Consider the following 12171-nt stretch of genomic DNA (forward strand, 5'->3'; position numbering starts at 1 on the left):
CAAGCATCCACCCCTGCCTCTTTTTATGTTTATTCTGAAAGCTCAGGTCAAAACCCTGAGTGAGTCATCCTTGACTGAACTCTCCCTCAAACTTCATACACCTCTGTCAGATTATCCTATAAGCTCTACCTTAGGGAAAAAAGTACAGAGTCCATCCACTTCTCCCCATATCCACTGCCACTCTTGGGTCTAAGCTACCATCATCTCTTGCCCAAGTTACTGCAACAGCCTCCTAACTGGTCTCCTGCTTTCTTCCTTTCCTTTCATAGTCTGTTTCAACACAACAGCCAGGATGATCCTGTTAAAGCCCTAGTCAGACCACGTCACTGCCCTGCTCAGAACCCTTGAGTGGCCCCATCTCACTCTGAGAAAATGCAAAGTCACCATGATGGCCAAGGATCTGCACAGTTGGCTCCCCACTGCTTCTGGGATTTCACAGCCTATCCCTTTCACCTGCTCAGCTGCCATGTCTCTCGCCTCACTGCTACCACCTGTACATGCCAGATATATGCCTTCCTCAGGGTTTTTGTACCTGCTGTTCCGTTCCTCACCCTTGTTTATTCCTCCATATTCTCGTGCCTCATACGGCCTCCTCTGGGTTTTTGCTCAAATGTCACCACCTCAAAAAGGCCTTGCTAGAACAGCTGATTTAAGATCACAACTCTCGGGGGCGTCTGGGTGGCTCAGTTGAGCACCCAATTTCAGCTCAGGTCATGATCTCATGGCTTGTGAGTTCAAGCCCTACATTGAGCTCTGTGCTGACAGCTGAGCCTGGAGCCTGCTTCAGATTCTGTCTCTCCCTCTCTCTCTCTCTGTCCCTCCCCCGCATGCTGTTTCTTTCTCAAAGAAATCACAACTCTCTTCCATCAAACTCCCCATCCCCTCCTCTATTGTTCTCCACAATCATAAAGTATAAAACAAACCATGTATTTTACTTACTTTAAAAATCATCTTCTGCTCTATAATATAAACTCTAAGAGGGCAGAAACTTATGTTTCTAGTGCCTGCAATACCAGCCATGCAGCCAAGAGATTTTCAATAAATACTATGTCATGAATGAGCAAATGGGCATTAAAGATAAGAAACCCATGGCAGTTTCTAACAGTTATCTACTTACTAACAATTCTATGTTATGAGTATACTTCTATGTCTTACATACAGAAGTGAGGCATGAAATGAAGTATTCAGAAAGAAGACATATCTAGCAACAGAGCCCTCGTTCCTCACAGTTCACTATGACCATCTTAACCACCGACCTGACAAATTCCTCTTCAATTATTGAGTGGTTCCACAGGTGACGAATGTCCAGCTGGAGCAGCTGTGTTAGAAGCTGAAGAATTGGTTGCCTCTCTTCTTCCCAGTCAAAGCCGTGGGCGGCCTTGGCCCGGGTTTTCTTCCCCTAAAAAAAGGATCATGCATACATTTAGGGAAAAATAAGGAAGACAAATCAGGTCAAAATCTGCTAGTCTGAGTGCCCAAACTGTCCAGTATTGAGATAAGGTAGAAACTAACACAGCAGATGTATTACAAATTGTAAAATATAAAAGAGCTCCTTGTCAGGGCAGGATATACTGTGATATTTTTGAGTACTTCCTCATAAATCCTAAAAAAGGACAGACAGGATTCCCAGAATTGTTGGATTCTCTTCTTTCCCACTGACCCCCTGATCTCCCCAGGCCCCATGTTGAGTGAGCCAGGAACTCCAATTACCTTCCCAAGGTCCAGGTCCATGAGGCTTGTCTGGCTGCTCATGGTCTCAAATGATTCCACGAGGCGTATCAGAGCATAGCAGTTCATTTTGAGGGCATTTAGGTGGGCGCTCCTATCTGACACACTCAGAGCTGCATCATCCAGGACAGTGGGAAGTTCCTGGGAATGACGGGATACCACTGCAAGGGGCAAAGTCCGGAGTCGGCTTTGTTCACTTTCCTCATCTGCTCTGGCTTCCAAACACCCAGCATCAGCAGCCATCAGATTACCAAAGATCTGTGTTTCATCTCTCAGTGGCCACAACACAAGCCAAGTCCTTTGGGACCCCTGACCCCGACACGCTGAACACGCCCTGTCCCCACTCTCTCAGGCCAGCTACCTCAGTTTCTCCTTGGCAACTGGAAGAACTACCTCTATTAAAGAGAGGCAGTTCAAAAGTAGGAAATATTTCTTGTTGGTCTGCCCTTACAGCGAACACACACAACTCTGTATTGTCCACCAAGATTACAGACCTTAATAGGTCAAAGGTCCCCGGGCTTAGCCAAACCAACTGAATCACCACAGCCTTGATATCATCACGTGGCTGATAAAATGTAGGAAACAGTAAACAAACAGACAACAACAAACACCTTCCATCCCCTACCCCCTGACCCATAAACACCTTTCATCAGGAATTCCAGAGTATCTTCCTTGAGGCCAGGATCTATACTTCGAAAGTGACTATGAGGGAAAGAAAGTGTGGGGGGTGAGATAGGAAACTGCAGAGCCCATTCTAGATCAGATCAAACCTGAAGAATCTAAGACTTAAACACATCTGTGAAATTGCTCAACTGGTGTGAAGTTGGGGTCAATGCTCATTAGTAGAATTATCAGCACCCCGAACCTTTATCAGTGAACCTATAATTTGGAATTTCAGGACTAACATGCAACGTTAAGGTAAACAGCCGCTAGTTCTTATGGCACCAGCCAGATGCGTTCTACTTACTGTAGAATGCTGTAGACAGTATCAAAGTGCTCCAGCATTGCCAGGGGCCCCTGAGCTCGGAAGGCAGCCTGAAATGCTACAAAGATGAAAGAAACGAATCAACACAGAGGGGAGATGCCTTGTTGGTAAATTCCATTCATGGCAGAAAATCCAGTTAATCACTTTTACTGCTTGAATACCAAAAAGAGACAGTTCATTTCAATGTAACCTATTATGGTTTTTTTAATTGTGAAATGACAAAAAGTGGCAAAAACAATACAGAGTTCTTGTACTGATTCACTCTGATGATGTTAACATCTTCTATAACCACAGTACAAGAGTCTATAAGAAATCAACATGAACTCAATGCTATTAATGAATCTACAGACGTTATCTGAATTGTTAGTTCTTCTATTTATGTCCTTTTTCTGGTCCAGGATCCAATCCAGGATCCCACAATGCATTCAGTTGTCATGTCTCCTTAGTCTCCTCCCATCTTTGTGTTTCACAATCTTGACACTTTTGAAGTATAGTATTCAGTTATTCTGTACAATGTCCCTCAGTCTGGGTTTGTTTGCTATTTTCTCATGATTAGATTGAGGTTATGTATTTTTGGCAGAATGACCACAGAAGGGAGCCTCCTATCAAAGCATCACACCAAGAAGTACATGGTATCAATGTCTTATTACTATGTTAACCTTGATTACCTGCTAGTGTTCGCCAGCCATCTCCTCTGTAAAGTTACTATTTTCCTCTTTTGCAGCAAATAAGTATCTTGTTAGGGAGATACTTTGGAAATTTTTTTTTTTTAAATTTTTTTTTTTTCAACGTTTATTTATTTTTGGGACAGAGAGAGACAGAGCATGAACGGGGGAGGGGCAGAGAGAGAGGGAGACACAGAATCCGAAACAGGCTCCAGGCTCTGAGCCATCCGCCCAGAGCCCGACGCGGGGCTCGAATTCACGGACCGCGAGATCGTGACCCGGCTGAAGTCGGACGCTCAACCGACTGCGCCACCCAGGCGCCCCGGAGATACTTTGAAAATGTACAAATATCTTGTTTCTCCTCACATTTTGCCCACGAATCTGTCCATGATTCTTGCCTGCCACAGTTATTACTGAGGTGTTAGTAAACACTTTGACTTTTCTTTTTTCTTTCTTTCTTTTTAAAAAGATTTTAAAGTAATCTCTATACCCAACATGGGGCTCGAATTTACAACCGAGATCAAGAGTTGTATGCCCTGCCGACTGAGCCAGCCAGGTGCCCCTATATGGTGATTTTTCTATCTCCATCATTCCTTCTACACTTACTAATGGGAATGCCACTCTAAGGATGAGCTGTCCCTTTCCCTCTGGTTATTTATTCAAATTGGAATAGACTCACGGTTATTTCCTTTATTCCATTTTAATGCATTCCTACTACTATTTATTTTGTTGCTTAAATGATCCCATGCTTGACCACTGGGAGGTCCTTCAACTTGGCCTGCCTGCAGTCTTTTCAACGTGGTCCCTTCACTTTTGCTCTCTTACTTCCTGGTATAAGATGTTCCAGGCTCATCTTGTACTTTCCTTGGCCCAGTTCTGCAATCAACCATTCTCAACAGAGTCCTCATTTCTTTTGTGGAAGTATGGCATGTAGAAACCAAGTTCTAGGCACTAGTTAAGCTTACTGCTATTGCACTGTATCATTGGTTTTAGGTCCTCTCAGTAGAGAATAGCAGGACATGTACGTGTATATACATACATACCTATCTGTTTTGATCTGTTTATATATTAAAAATGAGTTAATTTACATATTTTACTTAACCCTAGTATACACATAAAGCAGTTTTAGAATTGCTAACCCATATTCCTATAAAAAATATTTTACTAACTCAGCTTACAATAATTGTGTAAAGTTCTTTCTTCTAGAGTATATACACAATTACATTTTTTTTTTTTAATTTGAGACAGCAAGCGAGCCCAAGTGGGGGAGAGAGGCAGAGGGAGAGAGACAATTTTAAGATTCAATAAAAAATAAACATTCAAAGTATAATTAAAAAAAAAGAATGAGACACAAAGCACAAGCTCTTTTGTAATCCTTCTTCCCTATCAACAAACCTCTCTGCCAACATCTTCCCATTTTTTGCTGGAGTCTCAAGAGAAAAGCTAACCTGTCCCACTGCCCCAAAGATGTGTCTCCTCTGTTTCACCTTTGGTTTTATCCTGTCCAGGAACTGCTCTTATTCTGCCAGCATGCTCAGGCCTCCCTTCTTTATATATTTATTTATTAAAAACTTTTTAAAAATGTTTACTTTTGAGACACACACACACACACACACACACACACACACACACACAGAACCTGAAGCAGGCTCCAGGCTCTGAACTGTCAGTGCAGAGCCCACCATAGGGCCTGAACTCACAAACCATGAGATCATGACCTGAGCCGAAGTCAGACGCTTAACCTGACTGAGCCACTGAGGAGTTCCTTTATACTTTTATGTTTTAAAGTTTAATTTATTTTGAGAGAAAGAGAGCATGAATGGGGGAGGGGCAGAGAAAGAGGGAGACAGGGAATCCCAAGCAGGCTTTGCACCGCCACTGTAGAGCCTGACACAGGGCTCCAACCCACCAACCAAACCCTGAGATCACAACCTGAGCCAAAATCAAGTCAAACACTCAACTGACTGAACCACACAGGTGCCCCAGGACTCCCTTCTTTAAAACAAAACAAAAACACTCAATGCCTTTCATTTGACTTTGCTATCATATCCCTTTTAAGATTTATTTATTTTTGAGAAAGACAGAGTCGCAAGTGGCGGAGGGGCAGACAGAGGGGGAGGCACAGAATCAGAAACAGGCTCTAGGCTCCAAGCTGTCAGCACAGAGCCTGACTCAGAGCTCAAACTCACGAAGCATGAGATCATGACCTGAGCTGAAGTCGGATGAATGAGCTACCTAGGGGCACGTGGATATCCCTTTTAAATTGTGTCTCCTCTTTCAATTTCCTGATCTGTTTGTGGGATTTATCAACCTAACAAATATTCTCTCAAATATTACCAACTACCTATTTTTTTTTTTATTACAACTAATGATTTTCTTGGTCCATATATCTGTTTAATTCTTTGAAGCATTACCTACTGATCTAGTCTAGAGTCAGACTGCTAATTTAGGTTTATATCCGGCTTGAACATTTACCAGGCCAAGCTACTTAGCTTACTAAGTCTGTTTCCTCTTCTCTAAGTGAGGAATAATACAAGATTGCACATCATAGGGCTTTTCAGAATTTTTTGGTAAAGGTTAAGTAGAAATAATCCTGTGAAGCAGTCAGAATAATACTTAGCACACAGTGTAACTCAGTATATGTAATTTATTTATCACTCTCTTTTTTAAAAGCTTATTTATTTATTTTTTGAGAGAGAGAGAGAGAGAGAGAGCAAGCAGGGAAGAGGCAGAGAGAGAGGGAGACACAGAGGGAGAGAGAGAATCCCAAGCAGGCTCTGCACTACCAGCGCAGAGCCTGATGCAGGGCTCAATCCCATGAACTGTGAGATCGTGACCTGAGCCAAAATCAAGAGTCAGATGCTTTAACCGAATGAGCCACCCAGGCACTCCAGCTATTTATCACTCTTACAAACTTCCTTCTGTAATCTGGAAAATATAGAAAAATGGAAAAGAGAAATACACAGCAATTAACATCTGGCTAACTTTTTTCCACCTCTTTCCTATGCTTAGTATTTCTGCTGTTGAGGTCATATCACATACTCACTTCTCTGTTCTGCTTTTTAAAACTTAATATTATGGGGTGCCTGGGTGGCTCAGGCAGTTGAGCATCCGACTCTTGATTTTGGTTCAGGTCATGATCCCAGGGTTGTGGGATTGAGCCCTGCATTGGGCTCTTGTGCTGAGCGTGGAGCCTGCTTGGGATTCTCTCTCTCTCTGCTTGTCCCCCACTCTCTCTCTCCAAATAAATAAATAAAACTTAATTTTACAATAAGCATATTATAAAACCTTCGTAAATAATTTTAATGGTCACATAATAGTCCATCATATATATATCTTAATTAACTTACTATTCCTCTATCATTAGACATTATATCTTTTTTTTTTAAATTTATTTTTCTAATGTTTATTTTTTGAGACAGAGACAGAGTGTGAGCTGGGGAGGGTAGAGAAAGAGGGAGGCACAGAATCAAAGCAGGTTCCAGGCTCTAAGCTGTCAGCACAGAGCCCGACATGGGGCTCAAACTCATGAGCATTGAGATCATGACCTGAGCTGAAGTCGGACGCTTAATCGACTGAGCCACCCAGGTGTCCCTCTCTTCTTTATAATGTAGGCTTCGTGTCCAATGTGGGGCTTGAACTCAGGACCCTGAGATCAAGAGTAGCATTCTCTACTGAGTCAGCCAGGTGCCCCTATTGTTAGACAATATGATATTTCTAATTTTTTCCACTAAAATTCACATTTACTCCCTTGGCAAACCTGGATTAAATTCAACTGCCTGCTTACTTCATTCATGTAATCATACAAATAAAAATGGCTTGACAAAAATATACAATCATACTAACTATTCTTACTTTAAACTTATGACCATTAATCTCAAGTGGGCCCTTAGTATTTCTTGGTAAGCCTGTTAGAAATTCCCAGGCCTCTTCACCTTCTTCTAGGCAATTATTTCACACCTTTCCTCTGCTCATAAGATCAAGGCCTTCTTCCCCAATTCCTTCTCAGTTAAAGGCTTCACTTCCTATCTCACTGAGAAAATAGAATCACACAGAAGAGGGGCACCTGGGTGGCTCAGTTGGTTAAACAGCCAACTTTGGCTCAGGTCATGATCATGCAGTCTGTGGGTTCAAGCCCCATGTCGAGCTCTGTGTTGACAGCTCGGAGCCTGGAGCTGGCTTCAGATTCTGTTTCTTCCTCTCTCTGCCCCTCCCCTACTCTCTCTCTCTCTCTCAAAAATAAACATTAAGAAGCACATAGAAGAGAACTTCCAGCTGCCCCAAGATCTGTATTTCCCCTCACTACGTGCATCTGTGCCCAGCTACTCTGTCTTTTCTTTTGCTACTGCAGATAAACTGTCCCAACCCTCTAGTAAAACCATCTCCTCCCTCTGTGCACCAGATTACACACTCTCTTACCTACTAAAGATACTGCTCCAACAATCTGTCCCCTCTCCCTCTTGCATCATCAACCTAACCTTCTCTGATAGCTTCCATTCAGTACATACACATGTAATGCCACCCATCTTATAAAAAATCCTCCCGGGGAGCCTGGGTGGCTCAGTCAGTTAAGTCTCTGACTCTTGATTTTGGCTCAGGCCATGATCTCAGTTTGTGGAATCCAGTCCCACGATGGACTCTGTGCTGACAGCATGGAGCCTGCTTGGGATTATCTCTCTCTCCTTCTCTCTGCCCTTCCCCTGCTCTTCCTCTCTCTCTCAAAATAAAAAAATAAACAAAAAATCCTCCCTCAACTCTACCTCCTCCTCCATCATCACCTCATTTCTCTGTTACTCATGAAAGCAAAACAATCAGAAAGTTATCTAAACTGTCTTCCCATTTTCTCATAAACCCACCTATTTCAATTAGCCTTTTGCCCCCACTACTCCTCTGAAACCGCTTTCCCCAATCACCACATTGTGAAGTCCAGTAATTAGTTTGCAGTTGAGCTCTCCACTTCTTTTTGAAACATCTCTTAATTTAGCCTCCGTTTAGTGCCTTTGTTCACTTTCTGCCTCAATGACTGGTCCTCAGTTTCTCCTACTGGTTCTTTCTCATCTTTCCAGCCTCTAAATACTGGGCTGTCTCAGCTCTTGCATCTCTAAACTGCTTTTTGTCTCCATCTACACTCAAATTTCATGGCTTTAAATGGCCTTCTACATGCTCAACATTAAACCCCAAACATATAGCTGTAGCGGGCACCTCTCCCCCAAACTCCACAATTCTACAACCAACAGCCCAAAGCTGCTCCTCTCATAAGTTACCCCATCTCAGTAAATGGTACTTCCATTTTTCTAGTTGCTCGGATCCAAAAACCTTGTAATCATCCTAGATTCTTTCTCTAACCCTGTAAATCCCAGCCAATCCATCAACAATCCTGTTGGCTCTACTTTTAACATCTATTCAGAACCTGGGGTGCCTAGGTGGCTCAGTTGTTGAGTGTCCGACTTCGGCTCAGGTCATGATTCATAGCCCTTGAATTTGAGCTCCGCATTGGGCTCACTGCTGTTAGCATGGACCCTGCGTCAGATCCTCTGTCCCTGCCTCTCTCTGACCCTCGCTCGCTTGCACTCTCTCTTTCAAAAATAAATAAAAAATATTAAAAGGCAAAAACATCTATTCAGAACCTAACTTTTTATGAATACCTCTACTGTTATCACCCCAGGCAAGGCAAGCTACCTGGTACTACTGTATTACCCTCTCAATGAGTCTCCTGCTTCTTCCCTTGCCCCTCACACTATTCAACACAATAGTGATACTTTTAAAATGTCAGACTGTGCCATTCCTGTGTTCACACTGAAGCTAAATCTTTATTATGACCTACAAGACTCCAGATTAGTGCTTCTCTAACTTAAATGTGCATCTGAATTACCTAAGGATATTCTTAAAAAACGGATTTTCTGATTCAGTAGTTCTGGGATGGGTCTTTATCTTGGATTTCATTTTTTTTTTTTTTTTTGGATTTCTGATAAATTCCTAAATCATGATTCTAATTTGCTGGTCTGAAGGCCACAGTGTAAGGAGCAAGACTCTAGAATAACCTGGACCACTTCTCATCTGACATCTTTACCTAGCTTACCCCACTCCAACCATATTGGCATTTTCCCACCTCCGAGCCTTGGCACTGGCTTTTCTCTCTGCTTAGAAGGCCTATGAGAACTATCTGCATAATTTACTTCTTCACTTTTAAGGCCTCTGCTCAAATGTCACTGATCAGCAAGCCTTCACTGATCATCCAACATAAAATGCATTTCCTACCCTGCCACACCATATTTTGTTTATCCTGCTTACTTTTCTCCCTGGCACTTATAGCCATCTGACATAGTCCTTATTTATTTATTCCTTGTTGAGAACCTTGAGAGAAAGAACTTTGTCAACTTGCCTGTTTTGTTTACTGTTGTGTCCCCAGGACCCAGAACAGTGTCTGATAGTGTATCGTCAGTAAATACTTATTGAAAAAGGAAATGATTTGATCTTATAGAACTTATAGTTAGGGTTCTAAACACCAAAAGCAATGCAATTATTATAAAAAGAACTCTTAAAGTGAGTAATTATTCATTTAAAAAATGATGCATTATAATAACTGAAGAACAATTTACTACACTGTGCAGCCTGTGCAATTGGTGACGCATATATCAACACTATATGGAGAGAATAGTCTATCTCCACCATAGTGGATTCTGTTGACTTGCCAGCTACTGGTTGACCTCCACACTCTGCGTTCTTCGCTTACCAAATGGTGATATGTCTGGGTTTAGGGAGGCTCCTAGATAATAATCTTTATCAATTTAGACAATCTGGGTAAATCTGTATCCCTTATCAGTAATTAGTTCAGGGAAATAGGCAAAATCCAATTCTGGCTAGGTCTGTTGGGAGGCTTCTGGTAAAGTTTTAAAAAAAGAAAGAAGTATACTACTTCTGTACATAAGAGCAAGGAGCTGGCATCTAGCAACCATCATGGCCAAGAGGAGACAAGCTGGAGTTAAATTATCAAGCTGCTGCATTAACCAACCCTTCTTGTTACAGAAGATAATAAATGAAGTAGGCTATTATCCCTATCTTAACAGATGAGGAAACAGGTACAGACAGAATAAGTAACTTGTCTAAGGTGAGAGTGGTAGAGCCAGGATTCAAATTCAGATAGCTTGGCTCCAGAATCTTAATCTCTACTCTATGTACCTCTCTAAAACAACTTGAAAGACCACTTCCAAGAAGTATAGTGACATTACAAGGTCTTAGTGATAATGTATAAATTGCCTTGTTCATCTGTAGGTTTCAACAGATAACTGTATTGTGCATATACTGTTCAGTGTTGTAGGTGTACATATTTTTTTTCTTATTATTGCACACCCCTGGAAACAAGAGATCTAGACTCTAAAAAAGTACTACCTGAAACAGGTCAGGTCAAGTCCCATACATTCTGAGAAAGCTACCTTTTCCTGTAACTTTTAAATCCATCAGAACTTAGTTTTGGCACATGGTAAGAGGTAAAGATCTAAAATAAGTTTTTCTCCAAAGAGTAGCTGCATACACCAAGACTGTTTTTTGAATGATTGAGAAAAGGAGGTCAATGTGGATACTCTTCATGTAATACATCCCAAGCAATGCTAGGAAGAAAACCATGAATAGGAAAGATGGGTTCTTTCCCCGCATGGAGCTTAGCAGTGTAGTGCAAAAGGCCAATAATATAATTACATGGGAGATGGCTGTTTTGAAGGGCCAGGCACAGTAGCCGCTACAAAGTCTTACCTCTAAGCTGTGCTGGAAGATGTCGGATGGACAGCACCTCTTGCACTACATACTGATTCACTCCTCCACTTTTCAACAACTCCTCTGGGGCTAAAGGCAGATGGAACTCATACAGCTGGGGACACATCTTTCTCCCACTGGCTCACAGGGCTGGAAACCAAACAGCAAACAGATCAAGATCTATATCTAAGGACTGTCTTTTTAATCTGGTTCTATTATTCCTCCACCCTCAGATATATGACGCTTATATCAAACTTATACCACGGCGGTAACGTTATCTTAAGAGGATGTGAGGCAACCCTGGACTAGTCCAGGATTCTAGTCCAGAATCTAATTCTAGTTGTGACTCTGCTATTTGGTTATGTCACTTACCCCCCTGAACCTCATCTGCACAACAGAGTTACTAATCTGATTATTTTGCAAAGTTGCTCTGAGGATCAAATGAGTCAAAAGACATGAGAATGTTTAAAGAAATACAAAGTGGCAGGGCACCTGGGTGGCTCAGTCGGTTGAGCGTCCGACTTCCGCTCAGGTCATGATCTGGTGGTTTGTGGGTTCGAGCCCCGCATCGGGCTCTGTGCTGACAGCTCAGAGCCTGGAGCCTGCATTAGATTCTATGTCTCCCTCTCTCTCTGCCCACCTGCCACCCCCCCCCCCCCCGTCACATTCTGTCTCTCTCTCCTTCAAAAATAAATAAACATTAAAAAAAATACAAAGTGGCAAATCAATGCATCAAGTTAGCATTTCCATTTTAACGGACATTTCCATTTTTATGCACTGAGAGAAGGCCTCACTCAAGGCTAGGGCAGTGGGCCAGCATGGACTAGTGCGTGTCCTGGCTCCAGAATGGGAGAGTATTAACATTTAACATCTGTTTACTCTGTGTCACGTTCTTATTAGGCTATTTGAATATATCATATCTGATCTAGTTCTTCGAATGCCAATCTCATGGAATGCATGATAACACAACCCTATTTACAGATGAGGAAACTGAAGCTAAAAAAAAAAAAAAAAGGTTAAGAGATTTGCCCATATTCCGCACGG

The 12171-nt window shown here is 42.1% G+C and overlaps 1 protein-coding gene and 1 non-coding gene across 6 annotated transcripts in view; both read right to left on the reverse strand.

Moving 5' to 3' along the window:
* Positions 1-12171, reverse strand: part of NCAPD2 (non-SMC condensin I complex subunit D2) — a 31334-nt gene that overhangs the window by 18246 nt on the left and 917 nt on the right. For all 5 annotated transcript variants that reach the window (XR_015253849.1, XM_086714233.1, XM_086714232.1 and 2 more), the window contains exons 2-6: positions 11128-11277; positions 2696-2771; positions 2372-2430; positions 1711-1889; positions 1257-1399 (exon numbers count right to left, since the gene is read on the reverse strand). Coding sequence is in view for 4 of the 5 variants with exons in the window: in XM_086714233.1 (XP_086570359.1) it covers positions 1257-1399; positions 1711-1889; positions 2372-2430; positions 2696-2771; positions 11128-11254 (584 nt within the window). In the remaining variant the exon portion in view is untranslated. The remainder of the gene's footprint in view (positions 1-1256; positions 1400-1710; positions 1890-2371; positions 2431-2695; positions 2772-11127; positions 11278-12171) is intronic.
* LOC112868048 (small nucleolar RNA U85) lies at positions 1966-2294 on the reverse strand. Its single transcript, XR_003224243.1, has one exon. It is a non-coding gene; the product is annotated as a small nucleolar RNA U85 (small nucleolar RNA).

The sequence above is a fragment of the Puma concolor genome, chromosome B4, assembly GCF_028749965.1.
Source record: "Puma concolor isolate L17-30 chromosome B4, mPumCon1.1.hap2, whole genome shotgun sequence".
Classification (NCBI taxonomy): Eukaryota; Metazoa; Chordata; class Mammalia; order Carnivora; family Felidae; genus Puma; species Puma concolor.